This window comes from Phocoena sinus, chromosome 1 (assembly GCF_008692025.1).
Source record: "Phocoena sinus isolate mPhoSin1 chromosome 1, mPhoSin1.pri, whole genome shotgun sequence".
NCBI classification, from domain to species: Eukaryota; Metazoa; Chordata; class Mammalia; order Artiodactyla; family Phocoenidae; genus Phocoena; species Phocoena sinus.
The window spans coordinates 155,767,305-155,784,630 of NC_045763.1; the positions used below are offsets into that span (position 1 = coordinate 155,767,305).

The 17,326-nt window shown below is 37.2% G+C and overlaps 1 protein-coding gene across 1 annotated transcript in view; it reads right to left on the minus strand.

Moving 5' to 3' along the window:
• Nucleotides 1–4,382: 4,382 nt before the first annotated feature.
• FH (fumarate hydratase) overlaps nucleotides 4,383–17,326 on the minus strand; it is a 38,875-nt gene continuing 25,931 nt past the window's right edge. Inside the window, exons 6-10 of the mRNA XM_032602871.1 lie at nucleotides 15,449–15,614; nucleotides 14,116–14,319; nucleotides 12,408–12,535; nucleotides 7,283–7,436; nucleotides 4,383–4,758 (exon numbers count right to left, since the gene is read on the minus strand). Coding sequence (XP_032458762.1) covers nucleotides 4,616–4,758; nucleotides 7,283–7,436; nucleotides 12,408–12,535; nucleotides 14,116–14,319; nucleotides 15,449–15,614 — 795 coding nt within the window. The 3' untranslated portion in view covers nucleotides 4,383–4,615. The remainder of the gene's footprint in view (nucleotides 4,759–7,282; nucleotides 7,437–12,407; nucleotides 12,536–14,115; nucleotides 14,320–15,448; nucleotides 15,615–17,326) is intronic.

The following is a 17,326-nucleotide window of genomic DNA, read 5'->3' on the forward strand; positions in this document are numbered from 1 at the left end:
AGATGTACAGATATGTGGAATTCTCCAGTGTCCCAGTGTGTTGGGCAGAGGAATCTTTGTTGAGTTGTTAATGTTTTACTGGTTGTAGATTGAAGGGGAAGAGATAAAGAGAGCATCTCACCCAGTCATGATGTTGATGTCACTCTGCTTCTCTAATTTTTTTTTTTTTTTTTTCGGTACGCGGGCCTCTCACTGCCGCGGCCTCTGCCGTTGTGGAGCACAGGCTCCAGACGCACAGGCTCCAGACGCGCAGGCTCAGCGGGCATGGTTCACAGGCCCAGCCGCTCCGCGGCATGTGGGATCTTCCCGGACCGGGGCACGAACCGGGTCCACTGCATCGGCAGGCGGACTCCCAACCACTGCGCCACCAGGGAAGTCCTGCTTCTCTAATTTTTATTGTTCAGATAATCGTTTAAAATTTTTGCCTTTTAATGTACACACATACTCATAAATGTTTTTAGTATTTTGGAGAAAAATCTATTTTTAAACTTAACTTTTGAGTAGCATTATTTATAGGTCCACCAATATGATAAAAATTTTTTGGTCAATAAATTTTTTAAAAATTATACGATTTAAATTAGCTTAGCACTTCCTTTTGTTCTGGAACACAAAGTGTTCCAGTTTGGATGATAAATTATATGGCTGAACAGTCTTCTTGAAGGAAAAAATGGCTAATCCAATTTTACCTTTTAAAATCTGTTTAACACTTAGTAATTTTGTCCATTCTCTTCAGGGAAGGAAACCGAGAAAGCTAATTGAGGCAGGGATTGCACTTGGTACTTTGTAAGTATGAAATATGTTATCAATAACTCCATTTTAGGGATAAGGAAATGGGTTTATAGACATAAAGTGGTGGCCAGGAACATGACTAGTAAGCAGCTGAGGTGAAATTGAACTCCACTGGATTTACCAGCTTCCCCCTTCTCCTGCCTTAGCATCTAGACTGAACCATTCTAATTTAACCTCCATGGCCACATCTATCTCATTCAGTGGTTACCTCTCATTTTCCTTTTGCCTTTTCCTTGGCCATTCTCTTTTACAGCTTCAAATTTCACCTTTGTTTAAATGTCTTGATATGACAATTAGCCCCAAGTTACTGATGACAATGTGTAGCTTTCATCAAAAACTCTTCATTCTAAACCCCTTTCTCACCTGACTGAGGCAAGATGATGCACACTTGACCACAAGTTTTGTTTTTTAAAGATTTTTTTTATGTGGACCATTTTTAAAGTCTTTATTGAATTTGTTACAATATTGCTTCTGTTTTGTTTTTTTTGGCTGTAAGCCATGTGGGATCTTTGCTCCCTGACCAGGGATCAAACTTGCACCCCCTGCACTGGAAGGTGAAGTCTTAACCACTGGACTGCCAGGGAAGTCCCAGACCACAAGTTCCTAGAAAGGAGTATTGTCTATTAGAGTATGGTGTTTTATATAGGAAACATATTTCATTATCTCCCACCCCTTAATCCTAGGGACAGAGGTCTTCTCAATCCCGGATTCCATAGGCTTATGAATATGTTTGATGCTAATACAGCAAATAGATTTTAATGAGCTCCTTTGGTACTCAGCATCTTGGCCTGTGGCTGGGTAGCCATAGTTACGTCTTTTGTGGAAAGCCCTGAAGAGCAGGGTAAAGTGTCAGCAGGTTATCTCCAGGGTAATCTGAAGATACCAAGACAATGTCCTCATCTGCCTGGCTTCACACAGTTGTTCTGTGATCTTGATGCTCTGCTTCTTGACAAAACAGATGGCAGACAATGATCAGCAGCTTCTTTCATCTCACCCAGCTTGCAGATGGAAGCAGCTCTAGGTTAGTTGCTCAAAAAGTCAGTTGCTAAATGGCCAATTTAATGAATTTGCTTAAAAAAAAACTAATTCATTTTAGCTTACCAGTTTTAATCTTGTCTTTTTAAAAAAACATTAAATTTGTCTCTCCAAGATTTCTTGCTGCTGTAGTTATAGACCAATAGGACAGTTGAAGAGATATAACAGCCATATTCAAGCATATGATCTTTAAAATATACTTGAATATGAAATATTCTCATAAATTTTTGTGAATATATACTTTTGCTGTCAACCAAATGAAACAGTTAAATGAGTAAATTTAGCCCGTGGCTTTCTATGAACTTCCCTGCTGCGTCTGTGTGGCAAGTTTGGTGTAGTTCTAGACTGATCTGTTCGTAAGTCCCATGACTTTCCTCCTCTGAAATGTGTTTGCTCAAGTAAGCCCCTTGGCATTCTACATGTTTGCTAAGGATCAATGGATTGTTTTCGTCTCCATCTTGAAACATATTTACCTGGCGTTTTCGCAAGTACTTGACAGCCCCTCACCCCCATTATGTTTATCCAGCACAAATCCTTGCATACCCTGCTGGGTGTAGGTCATTCCAAGCCATGAGCACTGTGATCACTTAATGTTTCATTAACACTTTTCTGTTCATGCTCACATCTAAGATACCTCATGGTTTCAATTAATAAAGTCTCTGCAATGCCAGGATATAAATACACACAAGCAAACAGTGAAGCCTAACTAAACAGTGAGCATTTCCAGAGATAGTAGCTTTGGGGTTTACGTTTCTGTCTCACCACTATTGATATGTGGAGGTGGACAATTCTTTGTTGTTGGGGGTTGTCCTGTGCATTATAGGATGTTCAGCATCATCTCTTTCACCCACTAGATGCCAGCAGCACTCCTTCCTCAGTGCTACCAAAAATGTCTCTGGACATTGCCAAACGTCCCATGAGACAACACTGTCCTCAGTGTACAAATACTGAAGTTGATTTTCAGTACAACCCTCTCACAGGGAATCCTAAAACACTTATGTAGGATTTCACCATAAAGCCCAGTGTTTTACTTCACTAACATCACACAAAGATGACTGTCAGCTCAAAGGATTCAATGATGGCTCATAATATGCTAGGATATAGCAGATAGCTGTACAAAGACTGTTTGAGGCTACAAACCTGACTTGCTATTATCTTTATTACATAAGTGGTTATGTTTCTAGTTGAGCCCTCCAATGACAGCTTGTTTAGATTGAGGATGCCTGCTCAGGCAAAACATCATTCAGGTCCACAACTATAGAACAGTTGCCAGTTTGGTTATTGAGTTCCAGGCACAATCTGATTTTGTTTTATGATTTTTTCCAATAATTTTTTTTTAAACAAAATAGGCTACAGGAAATCAAACTGCACAAGCATCACATCATCACCATGTGAAAAACACTGCCAAAAACAATACTGCATGGGTTAAAAGTAGATCCTATGGGCTCCATTAAAAGGTTTGAAATCCCTTTTACAATAAAAAAAGAATATCCACTCAAGCTTAAGAGATTATTTGTAAGAATATAATTTCATTTTTCATCACAATACTCATACAACTTTTAAAAATTGAGGTACAATTGACATAGAACATTATATTAGAATTTTAATTATTTTTTAAAAATGCTATATATGCTATCTTCTAAATACCACAGCAGAGTTGGTGTTAATGAGCCTAATTTTCCAAGAATAAGTATCAGGAGTAAGTATTCCTTTTTTTTTCTTTTTAAACACACTTGATAGAGTACTACTTACAGATGAGATGCTTTAGCCAGTGGGAATCACTCTCTTCATAATCCTGTTATTTATTATACATGTGGGAGGGGAAAAAAGAACAAATTGTTCCAACTCCCTACATAATTGAGGTTGGGTCTATTTTAAACAAAGCCTTCAGTTCCAGGTTTAAATCAACTTAACCTGGATCTCCCTAGAACTGCTAATTCAAAATTCCCTGAGGTTGTGTCAAATGAACTCCTGCTGAAAAATCCTCGCACTGAGAGGTGCACAGAGAGATGATGGGCAAGACTCACTCCCGTGACACCCTCCCTTTCTTTCCAAGCTTCCTGCTTGCACCCCTTATCCTTTTTAATCCATGTCCTATAATTCTTAACTCAGTCTTCCTAGGATAATTTAAATAAGATCAGGTGTGTGTGTCTGTGTAATTAGCACATAGGATATATATGTTTTAATTTTGTTAATCTATCCTATTTCCTTATATATGTGTACATATATATATTCCATATATATGCATGCATGTATGCATGACGCGTACACACATACAAACCACTCACAACCCCACTTAGGAGGGCAAATGCTTGGTCAGCTTATGCTCCCAAATCACAGGAAAATAAAAGATGTCTGAAGACTTAACTTGGGAATGAGCTAACAAGTACTTTTTTACTATAGGGGAATTTTTTTAAAACAAAAACCACCCCAAAAAATTACAACTCTTTAAAAACTGATATGGCTCTTTTAAAACATTTGAAATGGTAAACACCCATACACAAAACTCACAGATTCAACTATATAATATGAGTCAATTAACATAAAAGAAAAATAAGTCTGTTTTCCTTTTGATTTTATACATTTAATTATTTTATTTTACACTTTTAAAATTCATTTTGGACCTAGCATGTCCTGGCATTTTATACACTGACCAAACTGCTCTGCTAGAGACAGTCAAGTTCAATAGCAGTTTCCTTTCACATTTATCCATTTTTGTTTAAGAAATATAAGGAGTCTGTTTCACTTTTTATTTTATATGACAATAATTTTTATTATGAATTTATTTAAATCACTTTGGACCCAGCATGTCCTTAGGTTTTACCCACTCATCAAACTGCTCTGCTGTGAGATAGCCAAGTTCAATAGCAGTTGCCTTTAAGGTCGATCCATTTTTGTGTGCGGTCTTAGCAATCTTGGCTGCTTTGTCATACCCTAAAGAAAAAATTAAAAGGCGATGTAGGAGTTAATAGTGAAACTTGGTTTTCTAAAGCAAAAGGTAATCGTTATTATTTACTTAATGCTACTGGTCTCTTAAGTAAACATTTTTTAATCTTAAAAATATTTAGCAGTGGATTATCTTGATAGTTGTCATTTCTTAGATGGACTAAAACCTTTACTTTTCTGAAGTAATACATACTTCCCTTTCTACAAGATTTGTCCCTAAATTAAAATTGCCCACTAACCCAGATATTTTCATAAGGCGGAAAATATATCCACATAGATGCATCTCTCTCTCGATATATATGTATACACATACACAAACACACACGCGCACGCACGCACACACACACACACACACACACACATATATAATGGCACCAAGAGATAAAAGTATACATCTGACTAGTATAAATGTGCTGTTTCAATAGCATGCTTAACCAGAAAAATTATCTTTCTAACAAAGCATTAACAAGCTCAGTGCTGCAGCACTACAGAAAATACAGGACTGCACAACCAGGAACTATATGGTAAAGGGCTCTAAGAGGGAAAAGAGAGGAGAGTCCTCCCACAATGAGGGAAGGGCTGGCAGGGCTCTGAGAGATGAGCCTTCAGGGCTGCTTCCAACATCTCTCTCTGGTTCAGCACTCCATGCCCTGGCCTCCTTCCAGACATTACAAGGGTACAAGTTTTAGTATAAATATATACTTGTGCAAGAGATCACAGGTCTACTGTTTACTTCAAAGTTACTTGCTTTTACAGTTAATAAAGATAGGGGCAGGGCAATTCTGCAAGTTATCTCGGTTTAATGTTAACAACAACAAAAAAAGAAGGCAAAAACCAGAAAGAAGGGAAAAAACAAAAATGAAACCAGTGAAAGAGAAAAAAAAAAAAACAGAAAAAACCAACCCAGGATTAGAGGACTATGATCAGAGAGAAGAAGCCTGCTGAAGCAATATGATTATTGACCAAGCAACACGTTATGTGTCATGTGCAATTATCAACCACCTACAAGATGTTATGTGTAGTATGCAATTAATCTACCTATAAACATATTATGGACATAGTTAATAAAATTAATTTGTGAATGCTAAGCATGTTGAAAAGGGCATTTACTGGTCAGACTAACTTTGAGAGAAAGAATTCTCATGTCAAACCTTTGGGGTTAATATTAGACATTCTGTACTTTTATGTTAATAATGACATTAAAGTCTATGCATTATGCTAACCCTTTCAGTTCTCTTCTTCAAGCCCCACAAAACATGATTACCAATCAGCCTGTTATATATAAGCACAAACAGAACCCATGATGTGGAGTTGTAAGGCTCATGCTTTGTCAACCAGTAAGGTGTGGTTTGCCTACTTATCCTTGGATGGCCTTTACCTCACATTAAATTGTCTAAGAAAGACATCAATCATTCTGCTTTAGGAGTACCTCCAAATGTTTCTGTAACAAATTCTGAAGTATATATGTGATGAAACATTTCTCACATACGCCTTTGGGTTCCTCTGTATATCTCTCCAGTTGAATGCTGATGTACAATTATTTCAAAAGAACCCAGTATTACTGTCAATCTTAATACTATTCCAAAGAGCAGATAGCATATTGGGCTCTGAGCTACCTGAAGCAGTTATATGAGCTCTAACTTTATAAGACTTGAAATTACAGCTTGACATGAAGCCAAGAATATAAAATCAGCCTTGAAAGTTCAGGATTATTGAAGTAAGACTGTTTAAAAACAGTAATCATATCCCACCAAATGACTGCATCATAACTTGTTCTAATGTAGAAAATCAAAGAATATGTTAATAACCTCAGCTCAGCAGTAAGGAGAAGGTGGGAAAAGGCTTTTAACACATTATAACAATGCAATGAATGCCTCAAAATCCATGACAAAACAGTGTATTTAATGGGGATCACTAGTCAATCTATAATCCAAGCTAACATTTTTGAATCTACATAATGAAATATTTATAAATCTGGAAAAGGCTTGCAACACAAAAGCCATGGTTTTAGACAAAATATTTGTATTTCCCCCGTTTCCCTATAAGCTATGCATACATAACCCTTTTTCTTTTAATTTAATCCATTTCTGAGTTGAATAAAACAACAAAAACAAAGTATAGTATAGCATCTAGAGAAGGTAGAAAAACGAATTCATTCAGTGTTGTTAATCAGCCAGTGCCACCTAGTGACATTAAAAACTGAGAGGACACTTAATATCTGAATTTAGCGTCCCACAGTATCTGAATTCCATTAAGATTAAAATAAGTTTAAAGTTCTACTTCTGAACATAGCACATTTCAAGTAAAATGAAGCATAATCAATCAAGATTTTGGAAGCAATATGATACCATAAAGGTTATATATATATAGCGTCTTTCAACACAATGTGAAATGTCTTAAGAGATTGTCCAAAAGACATCTGTCGTTCACAAACACTGATCCAGTAGTCTCTTAAAAAATTTTCAGCCTTTAACTGTATTCAAAATGACACTATTATTCTTTAAACACATACCTATATGAGGATTAAGAGCTGTCACCAACATTAGAGACTCATTCATTAGCTTGTTGATCCTTTCTGTGTTGGCCTGGATTCCCACCACACAGTTTTCTGTGAAGGAAACTGATGCATCCCCCAACAGTCTGGCTGAGTGCAACACATTTTTAATCTAAGAGAGAGAGACAAACTTATTAAGCCTAACTTTTTTCTTTGTTCAATAACACATTATTTGCGATTCATAAATGAGTATGTAATACAATTAACATATAGCACTCTTACAACCTGTAAGGCACCATACCCAAGAAAACAAATATGAAAGAAATTATAAACATCTGAGGGCACCGAAGTGCCCTTTTAAGAGGTATAAAGGCATGAATACAAATAAATAAAACACAAGATAGTCTGTGGTGTTATAAAATACAGGTATGGAATGTTAAAGAGCATAGAGGGAGAAATAAATTCCAGTTGTAGGAGTTGATAAAGTTTTATTTGATGGAGAGCACTTAAATAGCCAGAGACGGAAAAAGAATCTTCTATGCAGAAGGAAGAGAAACAAAGATGCAGAGGTTAGAAATTCAGCATGAGGAGATTGGTTCAAGATGGCAGAGTAGAAGGACGTGCTCTCAGTCCCTCTTGCAAGAACACCAGAATCACAACTAACTGCTGAACAGTCATCGACAGGAAGACACTGGAGCTCACCAAGAAAGATACTCCACATCCAAAGACAAAGGAGAAGCCACAATGAGACGGTAGGAGGGGTGCAATCACAATAAAATCAAATCCCGTAACTGCTGGTGCGTGACTCACAAACTAGAGAACACTTATACCACAGAAGTCCACCCACTGGAGTGAAGGTTCTGAGCCCCGCATCAGGCTTCCCAACCTGGGGGTCTGGCAACAGGAGGAGGAATTTCTAGAGAATCAGACTTTGAAGGCTAGCGGGATTTGATTGTAGGACTTTGACAGGACTGGGGTAAACAGAGACTCCACTCTTGGAGGGCACACACAAAGTAGTGTGCTCATTGGGACTCAGGGGAAGGAGCAGTGACCCCATAAGAGACTGAACCAGACCTACCTGCTAGTGTTGGAGGGTCCCCTGCAGAGGCGGGGGATGGCTGTGTGTCACTGTGAGGACAAGGACACTGGCGGCAGAAAGTCTGGGAAGTACTCCTTGGAGTGAGCCCTCCCAGAGTCTAACATTAGCCCCACCCACCAAAGAGCCTGGGTAGGCTCAAGTGTTGGGTCACCTCAGGCCAAACAACCAACAAGGAGGGAACCCAGCCCCACCCATCAGCAGGCAAGTGGAATAAAGTTTTACTGAGCTCTGCGCACCAAAGCAACAGCCAGCTCTATCCACCGCCAGTCCCTCCTATCAGGAAACTTGCACAAGCCTCTTAGACAGCCTCATCCACCAGAAGGCAGACAGCAGAAGCAAGAAGAACTACAATCCTGCAGCCTGTGGAACAAATACCACATTCACAGAAAGATACACAAGATGAAAAGGCATAGGGCTATGTACCAGATGAAGGAACAAGATAAAACCCCAGAAAAACAACTAAATGAAGTGGAGAGAGGCAACCTTCCAGAAAAAGAATTCAGAATAATGATAGTGAAGATGATCCAGGACCTTGGAAAAAGAATGGAGGCAAAGATCGAGAAGATGCAAGAAATGTTTAACAAGGATCTAGAAAAGTTAAAGAACAACAATCAATATTGTGAAAATGAGTATACCACCCAAAGCAATCTACAGGTTCAATGCAATCCCTATCAAATTACCAATGGCATTTTTTACAGAACTAGAATAAAAAATCTTAAAATTTGTATGGAGACACAAAAGACCCCCGAAAAGCCAAAGCAGTCTTGAGGGAATAAAAAGGAGCTGGAGGAATCAGACTCCCTGACTTCAAACTATACTACAAAGCTACAGTAATCAAGACAATATGGTACTGGCACAAAAATAGAAATATAGATCAATGGAACAGGATAGAAAGCCCAGAGATAAACCCACGCACCTATGGTCAACTAATCTATGACAAAGGAGGCAAGGATATACAATGGAGAAAAGACAGTCTCTTCAATAAGTGGTGCTGGGAAAACTGGACAGCTACATATAAAAGAATGAAATTAGAACACTCCGTAACACCATACACAAAAATAAACTCAAAATGGATTAGAGACCTAAATGTAAGACCGGACACTATAAAACTCTTAGAGGAAAACATAGGAAGAACACTCTTTGACATAAATCACAGCAAGATCTTTTTTGATCCACCTCCTAGAGTAATGGAAATAAAAACAAAAATAAGCAAATGGGACCTAATGAAACTTAAAAGCTTTTGCAAAGCAAAGGAAACTACAAACAAGACAAAGAGACAACCCTCAGAATGGGAAAAAAATATCTGCAAATGAATCAACAAAGGATTAATCTCCAAAATATATAAACAGCTCATGCAGCTCAATATTAAAAAAAACAACCCAATCAAAAAACGGGCAGAAGACCTAAACATACATTTCTCCAGAGTACATACAGATGGCCAAGAAGCACATTAAAAGCTGCTCAACATCACTAATTATTACAGAAATGCAAGTCAAACTACAATGAGGTATCACCTCACACCAGTTAGAAGGGGCATCATCAGAAAATCTACAAACAACAAATGCTGGAAAGGGTGTGGAGAAAAGGGAACCCTCTTGCACTGTTGGTGGGAATGTTAATTGATACAGCCACTATGGAGAACAGTATGGAGGGTCCTTAAAAATCTAAAAATAGAATTACCATGTGACCCAGCAATCCCACTACTGGGCATATATCCTGAGAAAACCATAATTCAAAAAGACACATGCACCCCAATGTTCATTGCTGCGCTATTTACAATAGCCAGGTCATGGAAGCAACCTAAATGCCCATCGACAGACGAATGGATAAAGAAGAGGTGGTACATATATACAATGCAATATCACTCATCCATAAAAAGGAACGAAATTGGGTTATTTGTAGAGACGTGGATGAATCTAGAGACTGTCTTACAGAGTGAAGTCAGTCAGAAAGAGAAAAACAAATATCATATTTTAACGCATATATGTGGAATCTAGAAAAATGGTACAGATGAACCTGTTTGCAGGGCAGAAATAGAGACACAGATGTAGAGACCACACGTATGGACACCAAGGGTGGAAAGCAGCAGTGGGTTGTGGTGTGATGAATTGGGAGATTGGGATTGACATGTATACACTGATGTGTATAAAATGGATGACTAATAAGAAGCTGCTGTAGAAAAAAATAAAATTCAAAAAGAAAAAAGTTTAGCGTGAGCTTGAGGCAATCAGTGAAATCAGGGCTTCTCAGTTCTTAATGATCACATTTTTTATGCTTAACAAAACAAATATTCCATAATCCCTTGAAAATAACCTTTCACACAGTATTTTAAAACAGTATAAAGTCAATTAGTTTGTTTTAGCAGTTTTTTTTCTTTCTGCTAACATTTCCAATATATATTAAGATATATATCCACATCCTAATCTCTGTGGTCTAAAATCCCAGGGTCTGAAAACCAGACTCCCAACAATGGCCTCTAGTAGAAGACACAGAACTTCAAGGTTTAATGATATTAATGACTTTATTATATGGCAAATGTTGATTATCTTGACTTATTTTCTATTAAAAACAAAACAGACCTTTGTTTAAAAAAATTTGGCAAGACACTTATTGTTATGCACATATATTTGCCAGGCAGCTGGTGTTAACTGTTTGGAATTTGACCTGAAAGCAAATGCTTATCGGTCTGGGGCTTCCCTGGTGGCGTAGTGGTTAAGAATCTGCCTGCCAACGCAGGGGACACGAGTTCAAGCCCTGGTCCGGGAAGATCCCACATGCTGTGGAGCAACTAAGCCCATGCACCACAACTACTGAGCCTGCAAGCCACAACTACTAAGCCCATGTGCCACAATTACTGAAGCCCGTGCACCTAGAGCCTGCACCCTGCAATGAAGAGCAGCCCCTGCTCACCACAACTAGAGAAAAAGCCCATGCACAGCAACAAAGACCCAATGCAGCCAAAAATAAATTAATTAATTAAAAAAAAATTTTATCAGTCTGAGTTGTGCTTTGGTCTGTCTTCTTTCTATTTTCCACCAGAATGTACATTCCATAAGGGCAAAAAAAAAAATCTGTCTTGTTCATTGTTCTATCACTAGCAATGAGTACAGTGCCTGACACAGACTAGTACTCAATAAATAGTTGATGAATACACTGAATGAATACACTTAATATTTGTTATTTGCATATTCTTATTAAATTAAAATCAGACTTTACACCAGACACAAACTGGAAATAAGCCTCTAATATATACTTAGATATAACACTTCACACAAATAAAGGACTGTAAATGATAATAGCTCCATTATCTGAAGTTGGGGAAACTGGATAAAAGATGATGCCATTTTGTTCTGTCTTCAGAAAGATGAAGGAAAAAGAATAGATTGAGTGGACACAATGTTTTCAAGGTATGTGGAAGAGTAAAACCAATGGAAGAAAGCCTTGAGAAAGGGAAGAGAACTGGAGAGAAAGTGCTGAAGAAACCAAGGACAAAGAGTGTTTCAAAGAGCAACAAGTCAAGGTCAGATGTTAGTTGAGAGCCATGGCATGTCTGCTGGACTCAAGAGGTCACAAGTGCTACAAGAACAATTCAAACATAAGTGCAGGGGTGGAAGCCAGACTGCAGTGCAAATGAGAGTGAGAGTGGGTATTTCTTTAAAAAGGCTGAATTCAGAGAGAGGAAGAAAGCAGCAGCATGAGAAGGAGACAGGCTGGAAGGAGAGTTTCTTTTTTTTTTTTAACTGAGGAGACTGGAACTTATTTCTAACAATTGGCATCCCCAGTGGTGAGGGAAAAGAAAGAAACCTATACCCTACTTCCAGAATTTTTCTTCCTATTATAAAAAGCAAACCACCAATTACTTAAGCTAAAAGTCACCTAATTAAATATACAGGATTAGTCTTCTAACATTAACATATGTTTAACTTCCAACTGCTAGGTATATTATCCAAGTACCTAAAGAACTGTAGGAAACCTTAATGAAAGACAGAAACCAAGACAACTAGCTTTTGGTTAAAGACATTAAAAATCAAATTTAAAGCTTACCATCAATGGCTTGAAAACATTCAACTCAAAATGTCCACTGCTGCCTCCAATGGTAATGGCGACATGATTGCCCATGACCTGGGCTGCAACCATGGTCAGTGCCTCACACTGGGTGGGGTTCACCTTGCCTTCAAGAAAACCGCCAAAGAGAGAAATCACATCAAACACACTTGTGGCTTCAAATATGAGTTTAAGATTAGGTTTTATATCAAATAACCAAGAGAAGAAGGAAAACTAACTTCATTAAATAAAGACATATAATAAAGCAATGTCCCAACCATCAGTGCTGTTTAATGAAACAAACCATGTAGCCAGAAACTCTGAATCATGCAATGGCTAATAAGTAGAGTACCTACAACTACACAGTAAATATAGCTCTTTTCACCTTCATGGCTTACATGCACTCTAGAAATATTTATGGAGCCAGGCACTGAATATACAACAGTGAGGAAGAAGGATGCAGCCCCTGCCCTCACAGAACTCGGAGGCGAGGGAGAGAGAACTGACAATTATAATAGATAAGGGGTCAATACAGAGAAGTGCAGACTGCTATGGGAATACTTATAAAAGAAGCACCTCACCAACATCTGAGAGGCTTCCCAGAGGAAACTGATGTTAAGCTGGAATTTTCCTATTTGTGTTTCCAGAACCCTACCACCCTGTAACACTCCTCTGACAAGCTCAAGTTTGAACCGAACATCCCTGATTCCTCTGACAAGTACAAAGCAACACAGTGGGAAGATTAGTTCTTTATCTGTGACTCTGCATTTCTCTTTTTTAGGTAATCACCTTGAATTTGCAATCAACTGAACTCATGTCATTTTTCAACATGACATACTTTAAAATCAGATCTTTTCTCATTCTACACATGCCTAGATCTAAAAGAATCTGTAGTCAGGTCTTTCTTTTTCACTCTTGTCAGTTTTAGTCCAACTACAGAGTCCTTTATGAATCTAGGCTCTGTCATCTGATGTACTGCTATTTCAACTTTATCTGCTAATATGATCAACACATATTCTCTACCTTCACCCTCAGTCACCAGTAAAGTGGTGAAAGGGCACAGCCCTTCAGCTTGCTGCCAAGATATCCCTCCAGTCTGAAGTCAACTCATTAGGCACTCCTTAAATGTCACTGTTCACCCAGCTACATTCATCTAACAGTACTGCCCACACTTCTCCACTGGATTCCATGAATATCAAGTGAGTCCACCAAATGACTTACTGGAATCCAGACATCAAGAAAAGAAGGAAATCCAACTTCATTAAATAAAGTAAGACATATAATAAAGCAAGGCCCCAACCATATTTGTGGAGCCTCCCTTACCTAACTGGCCAAAACCTAAAGCAAAAAATGAAATAAGAGGCATTTGATATAATTCATCTTTATTCATCCCATGCAGATCACTTTAACAGCCTGTTTTAGAATTCTATTTGCTTTGGATTGTGAAAGATAAAACTATTACATATTTTCTAAGGTGGAAATCAAAATACATGCTGCTAACTAAAATTCTTTTCTCCTATATTGTTGGGTGATGTCCCCAGAAGTCCTGATCAAAAGCAGCCCACAAAGACATTGTGAAACAAGGGCACCACACATGTCCCTATCCACTTTGAGATCACGTTAAAACAAAAGCAGATATGCTTTGTAGATGAGAATGCCTGGGTTCTAGTCAAGTTCCAGTTCTGACATTTACCAGCTATGTGATTACCTGGCATGATACTGCTTCCTGGTTCATTTTCAGGCAAAATCAGTTCTCCCAGACCTGAGCGAGGACCAGAACCCAGAAAACGAATATCATTTGCAATCTTCATCAGACTGCAAGCGGCCGTGTTCATGGCTCCACTGAGTTCAACCAAAGCATCATGAGCAGCCAAAGCTTCAAATTTATTTGGAGCTGTGACGAAAGGCAAGCCTGAAGAAAAAATAATAACCTATATGAGTTAACAGGTAAAATTCAACATTTTTCTAATATCAGCAAGTTAAACAGAAAGTGCCAGTATATGAAAAGCAAAAAAAGAACAGAATAAAAATCTTACTTCAGAAAAAAATGCTTAAGACTCAAGCTTTGTCTACATTTCTTCAAGAAGTCCTAAAGGGGTAGAAAATCTGATGATGTTAGCACACTTAAAAGATAAAAAGAACAGGTACAATAAATGTTGAAAGAAATATAAAATATTGAAAGAAAAAACATTATCCTACTGCAAACACCTGTGTTGATGCCTGACTACGCTTGAGTAAAGAGGAAAAGTAGGTAAAATTCACTCTGCTTTATTCCACACTCCTTTCCTAGTACAATTTTCCCCCTATTTTAGGTGCTCTATTCTCTTCTCTAGCCAGGACCCACAAGGTCCTCTGAGAGATTAGGGAGCCAGAATGAGTTAGACATTCTCAATCTCTCCCATGTTCAAATTTTTAAAAATCTACATATTCTAAACCCCATAATACAGTTCTTCTTGATTAAAATTTGATTTAAAAAAATCTCTGCTAGTAAGCAATAATAAGCATTGTATAATTATCTGTATCCTAACTCTCTGGTAATATCTGCATCTTAATAAGAGTTTTCTGGAGATAATAGCTCTAATAACAGTTATCATTATCAAGAGCACAGTACTCTACTAAAGGAAAGAAAATTCAAAAAGGTCATTAATTCAAAGAAATGTCACAGCATGCCATAGGAAAAAAAGAAATTAAGCCTGTCAATCTCTAACATATTTGTCATTCAAATGAATTTCTCAACCATCAGTTGATTCCTCCTGCTTTGAAAATGAGTATTCAAAACAGCTTTAAATGGAAAATAATTGAATACTACCAGATAGTAAGCAAATTAGCACTGACAGATTTTAATGCTGTATGAACTTACAGATGGAAAACTTTAAAAAAGCAAAAGGTTAACATTACAACTTCTGAAATAGACACAAAGTACATGTTTGATGGGAAAATATTATTTCTAACTTTAAATTTGTAAGAATTCAAAGCAGAAACACCCAGAAAAATACAGACTAGTATAATGGAAATGAGTAATAAACCGTGTTATCACCTACCTGTGAGTGCAGCCACTTTTGCGGCAACCTTTTCTGCAAAGCCAATTCTAGTATTTAAACCAGTACCGACAGCAGTGCCCCCAGCTGCGAGCTCATAGATTCTTGGCATGGCACCTTTTATTCTTGTTGTTGCATATTTCACTTGTTGAACATAACCACTAAATTCCTGAAAAGCAAAAGAAATTAAGGTGAGAATATATAATTTTCTAATGGCATACAAGTTACTCTAACTACATTAAATTCAAGTTTTTAAAAAACACGTTTCAGGTACAAAATTAGAAGCTACTCAAGTGGTAACTGTATTATTTGATTCATACAATAAACAAAGTATAGGAGAGAAAGAGAATTTATAAACCTATCAGGTAGACAATGCCACTGATAACATGTGGCCTATTTATAAACTAGTCTTTCCATAGAAAGCAAAGAAAAACAACACAGGACATTAAAAAAAAAACTTTACTAGATTAAATTATTGGTTTATTTGTAAATTATTTACTTTTTGGTGTATCTCAAACAACTCTGAGAAAGAAAAAAACTGAATCCCCTCAAGAAAAATGCAAACATAGAAATATCCTCCGTACAATTTCAGTTAAAAAACCTGATATGGAATTTGAGGATGTTTTACAGGGACTCAAGAAGCTACGTGACTCACTGAACAGCACAAGAAGGTAACAGGTTAGAGTTAAGACTATAGCTTCAAGATGCATTTTAATTCTGCTATTAATGCCACACTGGTTCCCACAGTATAACATCCTTTAAGTAAAGTAAACACAGAATTCATCATGTTTAGAACATAGCAAGGGCCCTATCAAGAATTATGTAAGGACAGAAGGCATAAGCTAGAACTCAACTGAGCAAGCTGGGATATAGGGTTACACTAAATCTTTTTTTCCTGCCTAAAAACACTGAAAAATCATGAATAATTTTGATTAGTACTAGGATTTCACACTGCTCTAAAGAAAATGTTTTAGAAGATACAACTCCTTTCAGGTAGACCTGATCCATCTGATCTAACACCACTTACATATACACCAGCTGGATTCACTTCAGGAATATATTTTTATTGAGGAAAAAAACTGCACTCAAAAACCTCAAAAGACAATTACAATAAAAGCAAGTATAAATGCTTCTGATAAGATAAAATCAAAGAGAAAAAAAACCTTTCTGTCATAATACGAAGAATGATGATTTTACATAGGAGGCTGAGTAAATGGCCCAACCAGACTTTAGCATATAATGGTTTTCCTACATGTAACACACACAAAAAGGAGTATCCAGAGGGATACTCAAAAGTTTCAAAAACATATACTGTATCTCCTTAGAAATTATGCATGGTACTAAGAGCCAATGATGTAAAGAGAAATAAGATACAGCCTAAGGAACAACTTAATTTAGCAAGCTCAGTTTAGTCATATCATCTGTATGTCAATTAATCACTTCCAGTTTTCCTCATTCCTTCCGTGATAAAGTTAAGGTATATTGATCAAGTTTTTTTTCAGTGTTTGCTGTCATCTGAACAAAACTACAAATGAAATCTTTCCAAATAACCAGCAGCCAAACTCTCTCCCTCACCTGAATTTCTACAAAAATACTGTTATTGGATACCTATCTTTTGATACTTGATATAGAATTTGCATATGTCCTACCTCCCAAACTGGAGTGAACTTAACTGAGACAAAAACTGTTCCTTGTATTTCCTTTGCAATGTATACTATTAGGCATTCTTTAAAGTATCAATAAAGAAACATAAAAATACTTTCTGGTATTTTGGAAAAGAGAGAAATACCTCTTTTACATGTGGCCAAAACAACTGTAAAGAGTAAGATATGCCCCATTTAATCATTTTAAAATTAATTTTTAAAGAACTTACTAATTTTG